Source organism: Barbatula barbatula (genome assembly GCF_947034865.1).
Source record: "Barbatula barbatula genome assembly, chromosome: 8".
In the NCBI taxonomy this organism is placed as follows: domain Eukaryota; kingdom Metazoa; phylum Chordata; class Actinopteri; order Cypriniformes; family Nemacheilidae; genus Barbatula; species Barbatula barbatula.
This window is the reverse complement of record NC_136771.1, coordinates 12,633,048-12,655,504: the sequence shown is the minus strand read 5'-3', so window position 1 is coordinate 12,655,504 and position 22,457 is coordinate 12,633,048. Positions and strand designations below refer to the sequence as shown.

At 38.2% G+C, this 22,457-nt stretch overlaps 3 protein-coding genes across 4 annotated transcripts; 2 read left to right on the top strand and 1 right to left on the bottom strand.

Moving 5' to 3' along the window:
- Positions 1-4,241: 4,241 nt before the first annotated feature.
- On the top strand, positions 4,242-5,360 carry htr1fb (5-hydroxytryptamine (serotonin) receptor 1Fb; the record flags this gene model as incomplete). The annotated part of the gene is made up of 1 exon (XM_079463267.1): positions 4,242-5,360. The coding sequence occupies one exon, from the start codon at positions 4,242-4,244 to the stop codon at positions 5,358-5,360; it is 1,119 nt and encodes a 372-aa protein (XP_079319393.1).
- A 2,456-nt stretch (positions 5,361-7,816) lies between these two features.
- cldng (claudin g) lies at positions 7,817-9,760 on the bottom strand. The gene is made up of 2 exons (XM_079463148.1): positions 9,731-9,760; positions 7,817-9,432 (listed from the first exon to the last, which is right to left on the bottom strand). Exon 2 carries the CDS (start codon positions 9,428-9,430, stop codon positions 8,801-8,803), a length of 630 nt encoding a protein of 209 aa, XP_079319274.1. The 5' UTR covers positions 9,431-9,432; positions 9,731-9,760; the 3' UTR covers positions 7,817-8,800.
- Positions 9,761-10,292: 532 nt separating this feature from the next.
- On the top strand, positions 10,293-22,457 carry znf654 (zinc finger protein 654). Of its 2 annotated transcripts, none has more exons than XM_079461515.1 (9): positions 10,293-10,483; positions 11,238-11,383; positions 12,454-12,535; positions 12,623-12,758; positions 12,920-13,122; positions 14,508-14,644; positions 14,739-14,880; positions 17,424-21,150; positions 21,238-22,457. In XM_079461515.1, the coding sequence occupies exons 1-9, from the start codon at positions 10,358-10,360 to the stop codon at positions 21,246-21,248; spliced, it is 4,710 nt and encodes a 1,569-aa protein (XP_079317641.1). In that variant the 5' UTR covers positions 10,293-10,357; the 3' UTR covers positions 21,249-22,457. The 2 variants fall into 2 exon arrangements, with proteins under 2 accessions (XP_079317641.1, XP_079317642.1); XM_079461516.1 differs by having other exon boundaries at positions 10,330-10,483; positions 11,238-11,346.

Here is a 22,457-nt window from a genome sequence, read left to right as displayed (position 1 = left end):
AATAATGAGCTGTAGGCATTGAGTACTTAATTTTTTAACAGTAAACTTTTGTCAAAATTGGGTTAAGAATGTGATGTTTTGAAAAAGCAAACTTATAAACTTTTAGTGGTGGATATTTTATTCCGTTAAATTACAGAATTGGTTAAAGGTAAAAAAATATCTGCAAGGCACTTTAGTGCTATAGTAGTGTATTGGAAGAAGGCACAAATCTTAAATAAGCAAGTAAATGAAATATGCCAAAAGATTTTGAACACCATGCCGGGGAATGCTTGCATACGTATATCAGGCAGCCAAAGTCATGCATCGAGACAGCAGAGACAGACTGTATGATTCATCAGCATTTGTTAGACAATAAAAACAATGGGGCTTCACTCTTGTTAGGTGGTCCCCGTGAAGTTATTTTAGAGCTGCGCTGCGACTATTTGTGATGCAAAAAACAGCTTTAGGGCAGAATGCCTGGAAAATTATTTCAGAGCCTCTCAAAAATTCCAAAGAACTACATATGCAATACAAGAGAAGATGGGTGATATTTACTAATCATTCTGAGATGTGTGCTATCAGATTTTGAGTCGATGTGGCTAAAAATCATGTTGTGGATATTAATATAAACAAAACCATAGATATAGAATTCTGTCTATACAGTATCTGTGCCTACATCTGCCTCTTTGGCCTTCAGCCAAGATACCTTGATGATTTCTGCAGTGTTTCAGCTTCTCATTCTGGGCCAGCCAAGTTTGTTCATTACTTTAGACAATATTATGTAATCTTAAAAGATACATTACATAAATATCATTTATTAAAATAATTTAAAGAAAATAAGTACATTTATATATAACATTAATATAATTATAATATAATAATAATATAATAATGAGTAAGCGGGTGTAATAGCAGATATCTACAAAATGTTGAACAGATATAAAGCTGCCAAACTAGGGCATGAAGTATCATTCTGACAAGGTATCATTGATTTTTTATTTTAGGCAGAACACCATCTCATCTCTTTTGCTTTTCAAGATCTCCACCCGAAGTGATTGCAGGCAGTGTATTGGAAACACTTGATTGACGTTTAGTTCTTTTTAGTAGCTGAATACACACCCTATGGAGATTCAATTTCAGGATGAGAAATAGGCTTTTGGAAGTGTGACTTTGTGTGTGTGTGCATGTGATGAAATATCCCATGAGCCGAATAAAGAGCCACATGATAATGAAAATCCATTGCAAAATGAAATTTCTTCTCAGATGTAAAATAATTGCCCAAATCTAATAAGACATGCTTTTTGTGCTTGAATAAATAAACTTCAATAATGTTTCTTACTCTATTTGTTGTGGGCTGGAATTTTGTAAGACCAATATTTGATAATTATATATATATATGTGTATATATGACTTGATCTGTTTTTCATCTTCATCTCCCTTTCTGAATTGGAGAAATGTATGTAAAATTTCTCTTTTAAAATATACAGTATTGTGCTTGACACCTCTCAGACTCCAACTAATTGGATGCCATTGGGAACGGCCAACCACGTAAATTGAGATGTTTATACGTCATTTGATTCTGAAGGTGAAGGACAAGATAGTCTGTCTGATGCACTTGAAATTCATTTGAGAAGCGTTCATCATTATTGATTGACACCATTCAGTTAGACGGCCTGTAATGATGTTGTGTTAGTGCCCTGCCCATAAAGATGTTTGTACCCAGAAGCATTCCATCTGTTGACTAAACTAAACCAACTAAACCAAGATCAGATGAGAAGTGTAGGCAGTGTAACATTCTCACTATGGCTTTATGGTAGAGGCAGTCCCACTTGCCTGATCCTAGTTTTGTGTTCCTTTGTTCCGTGACCAAGACAATTTCAAGAGGAGCAGCTGTGTCTTGAAAAGTATTAAAGAGAATGTCAATGATACTAGTTGCCTCTTGGTTTGAGTGCCGTCACCAGTCTAAAACCCAGAAGGCTTTTTGGCACAGTGAGTGCTAAAGGTTTGAGTAGGACAGATCTTCAGCCATTCTGCAGCTGGCAATGCATTCTGATATCTCTCTCCAACAGTCTGTTGTTTTATTTTGGAGGCCGAGCTTAAGTAAAGGCATACAAATGCTTGAGAGTTGCATAATATTTAATAACTATACAATGCAAAATTCTAATGGCACAAATGTTTCTCGTGCTTGAGTATAGTGCTGAGGCCATAGGTTTGATTCCCAGTGAACACAAATAAAAAACACAAGTTGAATGCAATGTAGTCAATTTGGATGAAAGTTTTTTACCTCATTAAACTGGCACTATTGACTGAAATGCCATCATGCAAACAGTTGCATCAGTAAATGGTTTATATTGAGCATAATGGGTAAATAACTATTCTCTTTCAATAATGTTTATCAGCCAATGAAAATGTTGAAATCCTCATTTAGAACAGCCTATTTTAAAATTGATTGAAATATACCATGTCCTAGAATTCCTCCATGAAACCATCACTAACAATTAAATCAAATTCATTTCTCACATATCCGCTAGTGTTTTCCGTGCAACCGTATTTGTTTTTGTTTTGTAATGTAAGAAATTAAAGTGGGAACGTGTGTCAAGACTGATAATACCACACCGGCAGGAAAAACAGTGATGAATCCGCCACAGCATATTATTGCACAAAGATGAAACAAAGCAAGTCATTTGGGAGTGAAATGCAAGATCTTCAGATGCACATAAACATTTATCGCTGAGACTCTTCACAATTACCTTAAATCTAATGAGACTGTGCTGAAAAACTGTCATCCTACAAGCGACCCAGACTGGGATTTGAAAATACTTGAGCCATGTCAAGTATGCAAACACTTTCGATTGAGTGTAAATCAGGCAATTATTGATGTGAAATACACTTTTGTTTTTGTATAGAGTTACCTTTGCCTACCACTTTCGGAAAACACAAACAATGCTGCTACAAAATAACTTTTTGTTTAGTTTTTAATACTACACATATGTTTGAACAGAATACAACAAACAGAAAATATTCATCAAATATAATTTATATAAAAAATAATCTGAGACCGAAAGTTCTTCTGGACCAGTGTTTTATATCTTGCGAAGTGGTCTATAGACCAATTCCCATTCAAATATGTTTGTTCAACATTTGATAGTTTGATAGTCCAAGTATGACCTCCCAACACAAAGGTAATTCTTAATTATTTCACGAGTTGGCTTATTTGTATGAATTCGTTTTTGTACATTTAAATTTTTAATACTATTTGCTTTAACAGCAGTTAGGATGTTAGGTTTAGGGGTGGGGTTAGGGTTGAGTCTTCAGTATTGATCTTTTCTTATAATTCACATCGTACAAATTTATACAAATTAGCATTTTAGCTTGTAAAATACAGCCAAATTCCTGTGAGATCCGGTTGGACATCCACACTAATTAAAAACATATTGCTATTTTGATCTGTTGATGCAATATCAAGCCCTGTGCCTCCACGTGAAATCTTAAAAATATATTTTTAAAACAGACTGCTATAAGTGGTTAAACAGCATGATCCGAACAGCCTCATTCTAACCAGCAGTGTGAAGTGAGAAGCGTTATTGGCAAGTGAAAATAGCTTGGATCATATGTGATCAAACTGACTAGCAAGGCTTGGCATTGATAAAGACAGGGTAGCAAATAGAGTGCTTCTGCTTTGGAACATTCTGTTTACGCCTCCACCGCACTGTGCAAAATGAATCATCAAACTTGCATGGAGCGTATTAGACAGGGTGGTGCTTCCGTCTCTCAGTGCTATCATCTAACCGCCACGCCAGATTACAGCTCCATAAGGACTGACGGAAATAGTAAACATTTTAAAACGCCTTTATCCAGACTGGCATCCATAAACATTAATCCCATGCCCCGAAAAACAGAATCCTTAAACATTGATAAGCACCTTTTAGGAAATGCGCAAACTGCACGTTTAAGAAGTACCATGTAATTTAGAAGATATTCTTGCACTTGTATTAGGTGGTATATTTGGACTAAGGGGAGATGACACATTTGTTGATGCCTCTGGTGGATGGCATACGTTGAAATTCTTTGATGCATGGCACTAGCAATGCCCATGTCCATGGGTTCAACGCTGAATCAACACTTTGCCAAATGCATAAATAAATTAGTGTGAAACTCATATGACTCAGTGAGTTTAAATGTCAGTTCTGGTTAATGTCATTTAAAAAAAGCTTTTGTTTATCCAACTTTCACAGGTCACAGCTCTTAAGTTTTCCGTAAGCATGGACTCCATCAATTGTTCAACTGCGGACCTCTCTGGTGACCCGGACAGTAGGATGAACCCCAGTAAGATTTTCCTCTCCCTGAGCCTTTCCTTTTTAGCCGTGGCCACCACTGCCATAAACTCCCTGGTCATCACTGCCATCCTCATCACCCGGAAACTACACCAACCTGCCAACTACCTCATCTGCTCTCTTGCTGTGACAGACCTTCTGGTCGCCGTTCTTGTGATGCCAGTCAGCATTGTGTACATCGCTGAAGAGACGTGGGTTCTAGGTCCCTTTGTGTGTCACCTGTGGTTGGGTGTTGATGTAACATGCTGCACCTGCTCAATTTTACACCTGGCTGCTATTGCCCTCGATCGATACCGTGCCATCACCGACGCTGTGGCTTATTCCCAGAAACGCACGTGTAAAAGAGCAATCGTGACCATATTCGCTCTGTGGACACTTTCTGTGCTGGTGTCTCTGCCCCCTTTGGTGTGGAGGAAGTTACCCAGAGTGGAACTCAAGGATGGGAAAAGGGAAGTCATGGACTGCTTGATAGAACACGATCACGTGGCATTCACCGTCTATTCCACATTTGGAGCGTTTTACATTCCACTGACCCTCATCCTGGTGCTTTACTACAAAATCTACAAGGCAGCAGAGACGCTACGTAACCGCAGAGGGAGCAGCCGATTGGTCAAACACACAGTGAGCAGCGTTATGCTTTCTGGATTGAGTTCCGATAAAGACATGTCTCTCAGTCCAGACACATTCAGCCCAATTGAGAAGTCATTTTCAGACCCATCAACGGATGGGGAAAGAGTTCGCAGCACTTCCTCATCAGGAAATCTCATTAGGGTTCGCAGAACCCCAGGGGCCAGAGAAAGACGGGCAGCTTTAACATTAGGGCTCATCCTCGGAGCATTCGTGGTGTGTTGGTTACCCTTCTTCCTGAAAGAGGTGATCGTAAATATCTGTGTGACGTGCAGCACCTCCGCTGTGCTTGCAGATGTGCTCACCTGGCTCGGATATCTCAATTCACTCATCAATCCACTGATATACACCATCTTTAATGAGGATTTTAAGAAGGCCTTTAAGAAACTTTTGCCTCTCGGTTGTAGCAATATCCTGTGAATTAACGGAAGACTTGGTAATGGGGAACAATCCTTGAATTGTAAATGGCAACTTAACTGTAAGAACCCAAACTCATTTGTCCCTAAAGAAAGGGATGTAAATGGGGGATACAAAAGACACCAAATGAACCACATGGAAAACATCAATGAAATTATGTTTGCAATACAACAACTACTTTTTTAAGATTTAAAGACCAATGTGACGTACATGCTTTCACACCATTTTTGTAACTTGTTTTTTGTCTATTTGTTTGCGACATACATGTATACAGGTTTTACTAACCTTAAGTAACTTTGCAACTTGTCAACGTAGTCTCATAACTCTATTCCCAACCCTCACCCTTAACTACCTAACGGTCTACTAATATTTTAATGACAGTTATTTGACATGTAAAGCAAATAATATGACGACATGTAGTTGCAAAGTTACTTGTGCTCAGTGTATGTCTAAAGTGATTTTTAAATGGGTTGTAACCTACCTTTTGTTACAAAAATAATATATTTTTAAAATTGTGGACACAGTGTGCCAACTAGGCAGACCACAATTGTTGTCATGGCAACACAAAGCTCACATATAGTCACATCACTTGTCACAGATATTGAATAGCTTACATGTTGTTTAAAAGTCACAGATAAATCTTTAAATGCATCTTTCCAAATTATCATCAGTATTTGTGACACTTGTGCCCATGGGTTCCTATTAGAGTTTAACATCTTTCATGCTGTTTGATAAATGGCTGTCTGCTAGAATTGCACACTTTATCTTAGAGATGGAAACAGTATTGAACATTGTATATTTATGATGTTTATATACAGTAATGCGTGTAAATATTTTGGTACGTGGATGTATGTACAATGCTTTTTGCTTCAATGTATATCCTTTCATTTCTTTCTGAGGGACGATTTTTTGAAGGATCTTGTAAGTATTTTATAAATTTACATTGCACAGTATTGTAAATCAACACCAGTCAAGTTTACATGCTATTTTTTGTTGACTTGTCATTCTATAAATTAAATTAAATTATTTGAAATTTGAGATTTTATTGTTGAGGATACCCACTTGAGATGAAGCATCTCGTTTTCGAGGGGGTCCTCGAGACCAAGACAAAAATAATACAGCGCATATACATTCGCACTCACAAAAGCTCTCCCTCATACCACCTCACCCACCCCACCCGGGCGAGACATTATTGGAATCAAATCTATTTAAATAAATCCACATTATAATATTGAGATGAATGACAGGGATGAGCCCCTACATACACATGTGTATTTACATGCATTTGCACACCTACACCCATACTCGCATTTATACAGTTAAAAAATTAAGAAAAAGTATCCCACATATTTAGGTATAGAAAACAGAAATCCCGTCAAACATGAGGAAAAGATTTACAGCAATAGTTTGCTTGCAAATAAACAAAAAGATATGTTTCGAAGGAAAACATAAAAGTACTAGATCTGAGAGACCCAGGCAGTTTATTCCATTCTGAAGGGGCTTTAAATTTGAAGGCACATCTACGATTCTCTTTGAAGAGGTTTGGCACAGTAAAGGAAAGATATTCAATGTGTCTTAATCTTTAGCTGGGTCTATAGGGGATTAAATATTGCTTCAGGTAAGAAGGATAATCAAAGAGTCTATGGTCTATTGAATTCAAAGGTTTGAGAGAGTATGGCAGAACCATTAACCGTAAATTAAACTTATTTGCTTCCAGACATAAAAGTAAAAGAGAACTGGTATCAAACTTCACAAATTACCATAAACCTTAAAGGAATAGTTCACCCAAAAATACAAATTCTGTCATCATTTTCTCACCCTCATATTGTTTTAAATCTGTAAAAATGTCTTTGTTACACTGAACATAAAAGATATTTGGAAAAAATTTAACTTAACAGTTCTGAGGCAAAATTGACTTTCAAACTAAACTAATTGTTTAACTAAACTAATTGTAAACTAACATAAGTTAGAATTAGTATTAAAATAACAAGGGTCCATCTTTGCTCTTGATTGTTGATGGAGATTGTTTGAGCTGAATGCTGTTGTTCATTATAAAGAAGAGATAATACTGTATGTACATGTATGTATGCTTTACAGAAAGGATGTGTTTTTGATTTCAATTGGGAGAGTGTGCCTGACCCTCGATAAGTACCAGGAAGGCTATTCCAGAGTTTAGGTGCTACATATGAGAAGGCTTTAGTTATTCTAAGTACTATCATAGTTTTGTGATCCTAGATCACGCCGTGATGGGACTTATCTGAATTTCGCAGAAGAAAATTACTAGTAATCAAATATTTATGACCTGAACACACCCTTCCAGTTTTGTTAATAAATGTCTTCGGTTAAACGTAACAAAGCAGCGTATACAGGTCTGAAATATGGAAATGACAGAAATGTCATTCTTCGGTGAACTATACCTTTAACCTCAAGAATTCAGAGTTCTAAGACTGTAGCTTTTTGCAAAGAACAGTATAAAAAGATATTAACTAAACACATCACCTTCAGAAAATTCAGAAAACACATCACCTTCTGCAAAGATTCAACTCTAAGAACAATCTTTGAATCATTCGTGCGAACTCCACACTGAAAAATAAATAAAATTGTGTTCATCTTGCAAAATAAAGTTCTGTTTAGTCAATTTCATTATGTTCACATTGCCACATTTAGGTTTGTTAAACAAACATGATTTTTATACTTCATATAACGTACTCAATATAAGTGTTTAGTAAATGTGACATTTTCTTTGGTCTCTAACAAGATATGAAGTTAACTAAGCTTAACAGAAATTCAAGTTCATAAACGCAACCGTACACTACCCAAGCAAAGGCAATGCTTTTCTAAACAATGGTAACCACAAAACTCCTCTAAAGCTCAAAGATAAATAATCATTAAACCCTAGCAAGTGTTTCTCTTTACTGGAAAACACATAAAATAACTAAAAATGCAGCCTTATGAAAGTATGCTAGGACATAAAAATCCCCTGCCTAGTCGTAAAAAAATTATATGTTATCAAAACAATCCATTCATGTTGGCACTACATAAATTCTGTAAATTACATAACTGAACATGAAAATAATTCTGTTGATTTAACTTTAAATTGAACAAGCAGCTTAAAACTTTTTTTCAGTGTAGGAACTCACCATGGAGATGGACAATGAATCATGAACTGTATAAGCAAACAAGTATAGAAAACAAATCTTCAACTCATTCATAGCTCTACCTAGACCTCCCAAAACCAACTTCCACAAATTAAGTGTTTTTTTACAAATGTATTTTAGATTAAAGACTGCCCCCTATGGATAAAAAAGGCATTTTATTTGCACACCTGAAGGCAATTAACAACAGGACAAAATAATGTACATACAGTCTATAAACATTAAAAAATATATACTTTTAAAAACAAGTGCACTTGAAGTGCAGTCCTAAGCATCTGAGCATCTTGCTCACACATACTCCAATCGTTCCCTTCCATTTTGAGATGCTGGTTTATGTCGACCCCGAGCTGAGCCTCTTCCACTGGGGCAGGTGCTGCAGAGAAGTCCGCCTCCAATCAACATAAGGGTCGCTGCCCCCCAGCAAATGAAGATGGCTGCTCCCAATTCCCTCTTCTGAGCCTGGGCTACAAGTGGATTGTAAAAATCTCCAATGATCCTATGGGCGGTCCAACTAGACGGCACCAAACACAAGACACCGGCAGCAACGAAGAAAACCCCTCCTGCTGTGGCAACCCGAGCCTTCGCAAAACTTTCCTCCAAGCAGTTAGTACATTTACCACCTGCAAAACTGGCAAATATGGCTACTAAACCAACTAGGGAAGCAATTATAAGGATAGCTCTAGAGGCCTGTAGGTCTTGGGAAAGAGCCAGCATGGAATCGTACACTTTACACTGCATCTGGCCAGTGCTCTGCACCACACAGCTCATCCACAGTCCCTCCCACATAATCTGCGCAGTCACGATGTTGTTTCCAATAAAAGCGGTTACACGCCATAGCGGGAGAGCACAGGCTATGATGATGCCCAACCAGCCAAGAGTGCCCAGTGTGGTCCCAAACAACTGCAGCCCTGTAGACATGACTACAAAAGGGAATCCAGTAAACCACAGGGAAATTGGAAAGTAGGCTTTACAGAAAAGTGCTGACAATATAGCAATTTAATACTTTGCACATTACACGAGTTTTACATTACACAGGTTCTAAGATAAAAGCATAGAAGTGAAAAAACCCCCACAAATCTAGAACCCCACTTACCTGATACCAACACCATAGACAAACTTGCTGTAAATTGTATCCACACAAATCAAATCATTGGAGTTTAAAAATACCTTTTGAACCAAACCTTACTGTGCTTTTAATAGATTTTCAACAAGACATACCGTGTGCATCACGTTGCAATTGGCTAACTCGAAGGCACCCTTCTCTTCTTCATACTGGTAATGAGTCTCCATCATTGATTGGCTGATTGACACCTCATTGACTCAAGAGATTTGTTGTAATGATTACATTAAATGACATAGCGTTATAACCTACTGTGCTTTCTGGTTATTATATGATTTTATAACTTAATACATAAAACGGAATAATAAAGAGAGCAATTAAATGTTAATTTTAAACAATTAAAGTTAATTAAAGTATAATTGTAAAGTAAATTGTAATTATGTGAACTAATTAAAGTATCAAATGTGAATGTGTTTTTTACATGTGGGAGCAAAACTCAAGACAGCTTATCAAGGAGACAATGAAAGTTAATTTTGTCTAGTTGTTTGTTTTTGGGGTGTTCATTGCCGAAAAGGACGTCCCTGTCTGACCAATCAAAAGCTTAGGAAGAGGGGACATCGGGACAAGTGTTTGATCGAAGTAACCAGTATCCAATCGCAAGAGAGATGGCGTGTTCTCAGCATATGATTGACATAAAAATCCACCAATTACATGTTGGATGGGCTGTCCTCAGTTTGATCGTAACATTTCGGTCTCCGTTGTACGCGCTGGGTTAGACAAGCAGTATGGCGGAAGAAGAGAGTGATTTGGAGTTAGACACGTTTAAGAAAGAATTAGACAGTTTGCTAAGGAGTAGTGCATCGGATGAACGCGGACTCCAGAGCAAGACCTATTGTGAACGATTTTGCGAGGTAAGGCGACTGGTCGGACTAAAGCTATAGTGAGTTGTAACAGCGAGCAAACTGAGGTATGCTAGTCGGTGTTAGCAGCAGGTTCCCCTCCCCCAGTATACAGCCACAGTCAGCTAAACATCGCGTTTCGTTTAATCACAGTGGCTAGGAGTCTTTAACAAACGCTGTAAAATGAGATTTAAAAACAGCGAAACCGTATTATCAAGGTTTTAAATGTCCATGGTTACTTTCTTTGAATTAGCTCCCTTAGCCTGCTAATCGGCTAACGGTTAGCGTTCCCTAGAAACATTCCAAAACAAGGAGTCTGCGACGGACTGCATGTGTAACTTTAGAAATGCTGCGGATTAAATAAGAAAACCGCTTAGTTCAGTAAGATACGGTATTGCACAGATGCACTGTGTTAAATAACTCGATTCAGTGGAGTGCTGTCAGTGTTAGCAGTGGTCGATTGCTTAGTGTTCTCAAAGAATTGTTATATCTAATACAAGTCTCAATGGACACTATTAAGGGGGTCCTTCAACTATTTAGACGTGAAAAAATAACTTTTGGGATCGTTTCGCGAAAGTTAGTAAGTTGTTATGATGTCCAATTTCAGAAGTCAGTTTCGTTTCCTCATTACCTGACAGTGATCAACTATGATCAGAGTGTTGTTGGATCTTCTGGCAGACTTGTGTCGTTTAAGTCAGACAGTAGCATATAACGTAGATATATTCTTTCTCTTTGTCCATAATTCAACCTTTCTTCCTTTTTTAAGCTGGTTGTGGAGCAGACAGGACGATGGCAGGTGCCTCTTCCCCAGCTCCAGGTGTTGCGGAGTGCCCTGTGTTCTTTTGTACAGAGTGTGGAATCTTTCCCCCCAGAATGTGAGCATGTGCGATACACGCTGAGTAGTCTGGCCCTGTAAGTATGCGCTACAGAAGTAGCCTTGGAGTCTTAAAGTGGCTGCAAGCGTTTTTGGAGACATGCATTTGTGCCACTACCTGAGATATTTCATTTTATTTGGTGTCCAGAGCACCTTTTTTACAGCTCTTAGCTCTGTAAACGCCAGCATGTTGTTGGGAGTGGTCATCTTGTTTTTGGAAAGAAGGCATGGGGTTGGAGTGGAAACATTTGAGTTAAATGTTCTACCCTTTTGACCTCAAACCATTACTGTCATACGTCACACCAAATGTAAATGAAACAAAACACAAGAAGCTTGAATGCAAGCATTTTATGTAATGAAGAATAATATCTATATTAGTCACCCCTATAATAGGATTTACAATAGATTAGAATTATATTAAAATCCAAGTTGATTTGCCTGATGGTGTATATATGACATCAAATGTTTTTTTTTTGTAAAAGTAATCTAAACGGTCTGACACACTGTAAGTCTAGCTGAGATCACTTACAGCACCATTACAACCTGTTGCCATAGGGCAATTCTATGAAAACCTTGCCATATTTTTTTACTCTAGTGATAGCACAGATGTTAAAATTTGGTGGTTCAGATCCCCATGGGATGTCTCCCTTTAAGGTTTTAAAGTATTTTATATATTTTTAGGGCATGGTTTTTCATAGTCAGCCAAGAACTATTTTCAGGATTGTCACATCCATAACGGTACATATTCTTCATAAATGGGCACATGTAAATTGAAACAAACAAACAATTTTATGTTCTATGAAGAGGCATCCCTTCACCATTTGTTGGGTATAATTGCTTCAGGTTTGTGCATTTTAGTTCACAGAGAGGGAGATTTGTTGTCTCGCAAAAACCATGTCCATTATGTCACATCCATAACGCATGTTTATTTCCCTTTTTTAGAATATACTTGTGCATAGATTACTATTTTTCCGATGTTTAAACTCTGTCAACAAGGGTTTAGTAAAATATGAATTATATTGGTATCAAATACATTCTCTGAGCGTTTGTATGTATTGCCCAATAACGAAATGTAGAAAATATAGTCACCTTCTTTTTTAATTTGCAGGAGTGTCTTTGAACTGCTGTTGTTTTTTGGAAAGGATGAATTTGTGGAGCATCCTTTAAAAGACATTCTAGACTCATTTCAGGTAACTGTTTCTTAAACCATATATTCTTTGGGCTACACATTTTTTTCAATACACGATGTTACAATATCTTTATTTTCACTGAACTAGGACTGCTACGCAAGCCTGGTAAGGCACCAGAATGTTTACCTGCTGCAGGTTAGGCATATTATTAAAGATGGAGGTCCTTGGGCAAACCCTGTTCTTCAGGCTATTCTCAAGAATTCAGAACTACCACAAGAGGATGGTCAGTCTACTAGGATTTTGGTCAAAGAGTTTTGTAGTTCCTTGTTTTATGCCTTAGATAGTTAATTATAAGTTGTGTTCTTTGCAGTGTGTGAATGGTTAAAGGTTAAATAAATATTTATGCTCGAGTCTGATTTGACTTTCTGCTGTTTTTATCCACAGCGGACAGATATCTGAGCTCAGAAGTGTCTATTTTCTTTGAGCTACGTGTACGTTACCTAGTAGCTTGTGAGAGACTTCCAGAGGCCATTGCACTGGCAAAGAGATGCAGCCAGCACTCTGTAGTAGGGAGGCATCTCTATTTCATGCAAGCCTACCTCACCTGCCTTTGGAGAGCTTCTTTCCATGAATGCTTCTACAAAGAGGTCAGTCAAAGATGATTTGTTTTTGTAACTGGAAATTTCTCACGAAAGCCGTTTACACACAGCCCAATTAAGTTTTTCACTTAATTTCCCTAATTTTAACCTGTGCGATCTCAAAATATATTTGGTAGCCTTTGTGTGAGTGCATATTTTGTTGTGATGTGACCTTTTTACATTACTGTACAGAACACGCTAATACAGGTAACTGCATAAGTATGTGCGTGCCGTGCTGAGCTACAGTTAATGGCCTGGCTGTGCTACTTACCACTGTTTTTCTATGTAACCACAAACTAGACGGACAGGATTTAACGTTTGCATGTGTCTCTCGCGTCTGCAATGCCTTGCGCATAAAAGCACGAATATTTACGGTGGTTTGTGCGAGCGTGCTTTGGGAGCTGTCTGTACCACAAGTACAATATAGCAACTGCATGTTCACATTGTTAATTTAAATAAATTCACAGGTAAACCTCTTCAAAATCAGATAATCGGTCTCTTACATATATGCATTTTAAGCATAAAACATGATGAGTTTATGTACTTTTCACTGTTTCTCTGAAGGTTTTGAGGGTTCAGACAGTGGAGGAAGGAGGATTGACAGTGAAATGATAGCCACCTCTAACTTGTTTGAGCTAACACGAGCACAATGCAAAAGCATATGTGACTCTGGATCACAAAACCAGTCTTAAATAGAAAGGAAACATTTTTAGTAAAAGCCAAAAATACATTGTGACTCAAAATGATAGATTCTTCTTTTATTCCAAAAATCATTAGGATATTAAGTAAAGATCATGTTCCGTTAAGATATTTTGTAAATTTTCAAACCAAAATATATAAAAACGAAATTCCTGTGAGTGGATGGCCTGCTACGGTTCCTTTAACAACTTCAATGGCAATTTTCTCAATATTTAGATTTTTTGCTTTCATATATCAATAAAAAGCTTTAATTATTCAGCTTTCAGTTGATGTAAACATCTCAATTTCCAAAAATGTATTTGAGTTTGTGACAATGACAAAACATTTTGCAGTGTTTTCATATTGTTTATTACTGCTTTATATAATTCATTAAAATATAAATTAAATGTGTTTCATAAAGTACAAGTTGATTTTATAATGCCAACAATTTTCCCCTAATTTTTCATCATTCTTTAAAAAAAGTCTCGTGTCGTGAGAAGTGTCTCGTCACACCTGTAATGAACATGAATGTGTGTCCACAACCACCCTATAATGATAAAAATCCACCCAATCCTTTTTTAAATATACGCCATAAACCGTCTCATTTTCAGAGCAATGTGACGTGACACATTAGACTCATTTTAGTACCATTTAGTATTTCAAGACACACCAAAACAGTGTATAAATTTCACAGCTTTTTTTTCTTTTGTCTAAAGATGGCACATATTGATGGGAAAGATGCAGTAGAGATACTCTGCATGATGGAGAATGAGGAGAAGGATGACATGGTTTTGACACTGAGTAAAGGCTTCCTCTCTCAGCAGCTTCAGAATGGAGACATGTACTACCTTTGGTAGGTGTCACATTTATTGCTAAGAATATGAGCAGGTTTGCAACAACATTTTTGCAGATGGAGAGTTATTGTCACTGTATGTTTTTTCATAAAGGGATTTGGTCTTCATATGGAGCAAACTGTACCTGCGAGTAAACCGCTTCAAGCAGGGCTTTCTGGAAGAATGCAAACAAATGATTCTGTCAGTCACCAACATGAAAGCAGTTTTTCCATTTATGAAGGTGATTTTGGAAGAGGTAAGATTATACACTTTTTATCACCTGTGTATAAGTGAGTGCTATTCAGTTATCTATACTTGAAATTTCACTTTGAAATGAAGGAAAATTTGGATCTATGCTGTGTTAGTGGATAGCCGGGTCTGCATCTCATTGCATAATTTCAGTCATAGACCTGTCACCTTGTTATAAAGCTCTAGAGGGCTCCAAAGGCTGGCAGAAACCTGTGTTTTTTACCACAAAGCTACTGAGGTGCGGCATTAAAAGTAGGGATGCACCGAAATGAAAATTCTTTGCAAAAGCCGAATAAAAATAAAACACTTGGCGGGAAACCAAACACCGAACATGGCTTTTCGTATTTCTTCTATTTATTTGGCAAATTTTTTCATTATTGCATAAACTTAATGGTCAAAATGCGCTTTCAATACAATACAATATAACTTAAAATACAATTTTACATTTAGAAAACAAGCAGGCTAATTAAAACACAAAAATATTTTTTTACTATGGTAGTGAATTATGTCCCAGAACTGAACATTTCTGACATTGATGTTATACAGTATTTAAACTTTCGGGTGAACTATCCTTTAAATTGCCTTATGCATTCCAGCCACACAGTCCAGTTTGCTATATGCAGGACTTAAAGTTGTCCAGCACCGTGCTGGACTTCCGGCTTGCGGTGTTTCACTGCGGAAAAAAATATAAAATTTTTAAAAGCTTCTTGATATTTGAGTTCATACGTTCGCCTACCAATGGTATGAGAGGAACATACCTATCACACTCGACCAAACAAACAGTACTAGCCAATCAGAATTCAAATAGGGCAGGTCTTGGTTACCGGAATGGAGACTAGAGGTCTTCACGGAGGACCTGGGACCCGTACGGGTTCGGGTCTATATATTTTACTGGTTAGCCTGGTCCGGTCTGGTACAAATCCTATTACTTCGGGTCCCGGGTCTAATTAATATTTTTATAATATCCGAGTCTATTAAAATTCGGCACTGTTTGTGTTTGTAACTTTGTTTCAACTGGTAAAATTAGTTTTTAAAAAAACATTAGCGAGCTCAGTCCGCAGCACCCATCACTGTCAGACTCCAAAATCAGCACAGCTATTGAAACCGGAGCTTAAGCATTGACAACGTGACTTTAACTATTGACGATTGGCTCTGGCCCGGGTTGGGTCTATGTAGCACAATCAGTGGTCTCTTCGAGTTCGGGTCCACATTTTGGGAACCGTGAATACCTCTAGTGTAGAAGTCATGTTGGAGAGTAGCAAGCAAACAGTCTGCAGGGTGGAGAGTAAGTTTATAAAGCCTGAAGTGGGGGGGACAGCTTTTAAGTCTATTACAAATATGACATACACAAATTGGAGACTGTGACTTAAAGGTCGATAACGATCTGATTAGACCCCCGCACTCCTCCGCATCACATACACGTGCTCATGCGCACGCTAACTTCAAGGATTGATATCTACATAATTTTTTCAAACTTTTTCACAGCTTATTGCACCTATCTCACAGAGTTAAGTCATAAACATGGTCGCTTTTGTCTGAAGTAAGTGTAAAAAGTTGAGAGAAATTGAATGTCAAAACATTATTGACAGCAGCCTAATATTCCTGCTATTGAATGTGGTGTGGTTGATATAAATCAAACAAATGAAAAGAGAAGCACTCACTGCTGACTCCGTAACCTTTGTAGCTTTAATAGGAATAAATATTGTTTTCGTTTCACAGTTTGTAGGGCAAAATTTGCTGGTAGGAGTTTTAAAATGGATAATAAATCTGCCTCCACTAATTATTTACAAAAAATAAACAAGCTCAAAAAGGTTTTGCTAAAACATTGCTCTTTTGAGGGCTCATTTATGCTAACCTGCTTTGACAAACTGTGATCTCATTACTATGTGTTGTGGATGTGCCATGTCATCACCATTAAAACCTATAAAAACTAATGATTAAATTATTACAAGAGCACAATATTCATCATTGATCGAATCACTTTATTTTGCTCTCAAAATGCCTTGAGTCTTGTTTTCTTTTTAAAAAGAAGGATTTTTATTATGATGAATTTGGTATGTTTAGCTATGTTTTTATATACCATAATTATATGAAACTGGTTTTGTGGGTTATAATATGCCCCGACTTCTTTTGAGTCATTCTGTGATCATACTTGCATGACATAGCATCAAAGTTTAAAAATAACATGTTACTAGTTAGTTTCAAGGGAATGAATGTTTTTTTTTTGTTTGACAAATATCCCTGCGTAGTGTCTACTCGTGCAACCCCGCATATAAAAGTTCAGGGTCGTTTTTTTTTGCTGTAACCCCTGTATGTGTTTATTTAACCATCTTTGATAAAAGTTGATGTAAGGTAAGTGATGACAGCTAAATAAAGCTGTTTCCGATCAGCTTAAAAATGCCTTAGTCAGCCCCAAAATTTGTCTTTGTGATTAGGATGGTACAGTAGACACAATATTTTTAATATTCATGCAAATGTTTTTCTTCTATTGTAAATTATTTTATATAACTGGTGCTTTAATTGTGATCAAATCTGATTTTATGCTTTCAGCTGGGAACAGATGGCCTGGGGTTTTGTGTGGAGCTTTGTGCACGAGCATTGCAGTCTGACCTTAAGAATGACCCAGTCACCAAGTCCATCCTCTACAAGACCATTGCAAACCTTCTCCCTAATGACATGGAGTTCTGTAGGGCTTGTGCACTGCTGGTGTTCTTCCTGGAGCGAACCGTTGAGTCGTACAGGACTGTATTCCTCCTATACGCACACCCCGATCAAGAGTACCATGCAGACATCAGTCCTGTGGTGAACAATGTGCGCTATGAAGTTCTCCAGATCCTTAAGAAAGAACTGTTATTTGATCCTGAGTTCTGGAGCCTTTTGAACATTGAAATGCACTGTCTGAGGCTAATGAGCGATAAGGTTGCTAAAGCTGCCTTGTGCGATATCATCCAAAAGGACAAATGGGCACAAAGCTTCTGTATGAAGGGCTTTTGTCACTGTCACAATGAGGACACTGTCGCTCATGTAGAAAAGCCTACTAACAGAAATGACCAAGAAGTGGAGTTGGTTGAAACACTGGTTACTCCTGCCTCAGGTGAAACATCCTCCAAACCTCCAGGCAAGAGGCGTGGCAGGAAACCAGGGTCAAAACTTGTTAAATATCCAGATCCCTGTCCAGTCCGTCAGTCATTAAGGCAAATCGACGTGGCCAAAAATCATACCAGGCAGCTTAATAGCAGGCTTCAGAGATTTCTTGCCCGGCAGGCAGAGGGCACAACTCGCAGGGGTAGGAGACCACAATGGCTTTTGGAGGAGTTGGCTGCTCAGGCAGAAAACAGTGTGCCTCAAGAAGGCAAGAAACGAGGAAGGAAACCAAAGCAGTCAGATGTTTCAAAGGAGATTTTAGTTGATGCACCTGTCTATGAAACCCCATTGAAATTGTCTTACCCTGATAATGAACTTAATCTCTCTTCTGAGACTGAGGCCTCACTGTTTTCCACAGAGACCCCTAAAGTGACTGAAAGCAACACTGACAAAACCAAAACTGCACATCAAGAGGTCTCAAAATGGCCAACAAACAGTAGCAGTTCTCTTCTCGAGTTGCTATCAGTAGAAACTTGGGCATGTAAAAAGAAAGACTACAGAGTCGGGGAGGAACCTGTTTTCACGGAACAAGTCCTTTCTATCATTCAAAAATTTCATACATATTCAAAAGTGACCGAATTAGAAGAAATAACAGTTGGAATATTACCCAGAGATCAAGAGGTTAAGCAAGATGCTAATGAATTCAAGGAAGAAAGACTGGTGCAGTCCGCTGAAGGTACCCCACAGGTTAAAAGTGTTGTGGAGACTGATGCTACACAAATCCCAGCTATACATTTTGAGACCACACCTGTCGAAGCTGCTTCTGGGCCAACAGAAAAATTAAATGTAGAGTCAAATTCATTAAGTCTCCACACTATGAACACCAAATGCCCAGAAAACACTGTCAGTCCTCCAGAAAATTTTAATGTTGATCTTCCACTAGAAGCGCCGAGTTTCACCGCAGCCGATACCATTCCTGTACCTGGTAGCATGCTAGATAACACAACAACTGAGAACATGACATCTGAGGATGCTCCTGCAGTTCTCACTGAAATGACAAGTGTCCCTGATGAAGTGGCTACTTTGAGTCAAACTGAAGTTCCTGATTCCTCTGAAATTGTACAAAAAGATACCACAATGTCTGAGTTGCCAGCGGGCCCACAATCACCTGCCGAGGTGTTGCAGGATACGCATACAGATGTTGATAATCGTCTCCCTGAGCTCATCTCAACAAGTGTTGGTGAGCGGCTTTCGACTAAATGCAGCCTTTGTAATAAAGAAACCAAATACCAGTACATTCTGCGACATGCAATGTGGCATTACCGCACTGACAGAAAGTGTATGTTCTGTCATAAACGCTACACTCATGGGCGTAGCCCATCAGTCCATTTTAAACTGCACATTCAGGAGCTGAAAAAATCCAATGGACGGTTCAAAGAAAATATTTGCAAGAGTGTTACTGAACTACCTGAGACGGCTAAACAAAAACTGCTTAAACGTATGAATCGGACAGTGCAAAATAAGTTTCGAAACATTAAAATGAGGTTAAACAGTAGTTTAAACATTGCAGATTTGCACAAGGAAAGGCATGGTTCACAGTCTCAAGTAAGACTGCGGACAAGGTTGGCTAAGAATTCAGAACCCACAAATACATTGGAAGAAGAAGAAGAAGAAGAGGAGAAGGTTTGCAGGAAGAAACGAAGATTGAGGAGAGTTTTGGCACGGAAATCTCAATCCACAGATGAGAACAAGAAGCTCAGGATGAGACTGGCAAGGAAGAGAGCCAAAAATATGCAGGCTCCCGAGGAAGAGGATTCCAATACCACAGGCAACTCGACTAACAGATTAAATGGATTGATCAGGAAAAGGAAAGTTAGAAAGGTGAAAAAAGAGGAAGATGCCTCAGATGAAAAGACTCAGACATTGTTAACAGAAGACCGTAGTCAGCAGAAAATTGAGTTTATTGAACATGCAGATAAGAATGCGCTGGCTGATGTTGTCAAAACTGAGTCTCAGAATGTAGAGTTAACTAACCTTGATCGCACAAGCATAATCGAGTCAGAAATGAGAGTAAATGATTCAAAGATGCAGAAATCTACAAAGACGCTTCCACAAGGTGACCATAAAAAGGATGTAGTAGCTATAAAGAAGAGAAAGATAAGTCCAAAGGTTGTTTCTGAGAAACAAGAACACAAAGAGAATGCTTCAGCAGCTAAGGAGATCAATACAATAGGCCAGAATGGGACTCAGACTAAGCCTAAACAACGCTCAATATTATTCCAAGGAAAGAGAACGGGAGCATCTACAGAGGTGAGATGCCCTGTGGAGGTTTGTACCTTTAGTGCAAAGTCAATCCTCGTCCTTTCCCATGTTCTTTCGCAACACCACGGCGACAAGAAAGCGCTTGTATTCTTTTTTAATTTCGGAAAGGAAAAATGTCTTTTCTGCAGCAGAAAGGTATGTAATGCCCAGCATTTTTTCGACCATGTGATGTGCCACAGAGGTGAGCTGAAGCACCCATGCTACCATCATGGCTGCAAGGAAAGGTTCCAAACCCGCGTTGAGCTCAGTGATCACATGCTAGGTCATCATCCATTGAGAGCAATCTGCTGCTTCCCTGGTTGTCCTATGCAAGTTGATAGTATTCTGCACCTATATAAACATGAAAGAACACATTATAGACTCGATACAAATTTGGAACTAACTCAGGATAGTACGGAGCCAGCGACAAATTCTTCAAAAGGTCAATTAGTTCATGACACTGTAAAGCACAGGGGTCCAGCAAATCAAGATGATGACGTTAAACATTTGGTCTTAAATAAGGGCCATGTAAATTACAGTAGCAAGAACAGTAGCCTTATTAATGGACATAGCGAAAGTGACAAAGAAGTTCCAGACAAACCTAACACAGCCACTAAAAAGCAGGAACCACCAGTGTCAGGAAAACCTGCCACTAAACAATTCATTCGACCTCCTCCATCAGCGTATCTGGACGAGTCTTACATTAGCATGCCAAAGCGCTGGAAGGAACCCCAGGTGGGCTCAAATTTATTGGGTGCTGTGTCAAGCGGAGTCACAAACACTAACAGGCAGCGTTGCTCTAGATGTTTTGAGTCTTTTAGCAGTGAGGAGGAGCTCCAAACACACAAGGATAAATGCACATCCCTATTTGGCTTTGATTCAGATGATGAAAGTAAGTAGTCGGTAAATCTATGTTGGTCAATATAGTAACGGGAAGGTCATCATTTTAATTTTGATGTTCTCATTTTTCTTTTCATAGGTGCCACCTGAGAAGCAAGGCATTTTTACTGAGAAGACACTAGAAGAATCTAAATGCTGCTGTAGGCAATCAGGAGTTCTTTCACGTTTGCTTCCGACACATGAGACCCTGTGGCAAACAATGTGGGAAAGAAACTTATTCACTGTAGTCCAGTATGACTGATCTGCTGCTTGATTTCAGAGCGAAGTTTGAGTGCTGTTTTCTCATTGTAAAAGATCTGATGTTCGAAATCTGCTTCCTTTAGAATCACGACACCTTGAGTACAGGGTTTCTAATTTGGACATAAGCAATGGTTATCTGGTTTATCAGCCAAACAGTAGCCAAAATGTAACACATTTTAAACCATCTGTTTTGTTTTTGAAACTCTCATCAGTTGACATGGCTTTACTAACTTAATTCTACTTGTCTTTTTAATTCCGGGTTAAGAGGTCAACAAGGGCCGTGACATTAGGAGAGATCTTGTTTTTGTTCTTTGATAAAACATACTGTGTCCCGTCTGGTATTTAAAAGCAAAATTTTCTTTATTGGCTCAGTTGTATACCAGTGTTATGTAAGCCCCTTCAAGCCTGGACAATACCGCAAGCAAACACACTTAAAAGTATGATCGTTTTTTATTATTTTTAAAGACGTGATATTGAAAATTATTAATTACATAATTTGCAAATGTCATTTATTTGCTTGTGTATTATTCAGTTGACACTTGTAACAGGCTTTCGGTGAATAACTTTTACATAATTTTAAAACACCTACTGAACTGTTGGCCTTCAACCAGCCATAAGTGCTGGGGTCTACGCTCTCAAGAAGGCAGATTCTCCATGTGTCATCGGGCCTGTTTGAATATTGATATTACATATTCCTAAATGACCTTGGACTTAAAGCGTAAGGGGAGAATTAATTTGTCTCAGAAGAGGCATGTTTCAAAATGGTTCTGTTGACAAACAGTCTAATTTATTACATTTTGTTTTGTATTTTATGTAAATGTATAAAGTGTTTAAATAGTATACGGTTAAATTGGGTGGTTGGGTTTATATATCGAGAACATTTTTGTGCTGATTAATAAACATTTGAACGGGAATTAAACTTTGATATGCTGTAAATTGATAAGGTCGTTAATAGTTCATGCAGAGAAGATGCAAATACAGGTCTCGCGAGTCTAACGCTTTCACCGTGAGACGCGCATCTCAGTCTGTTCTCACGCCACACATTGTATTTTTCACGCT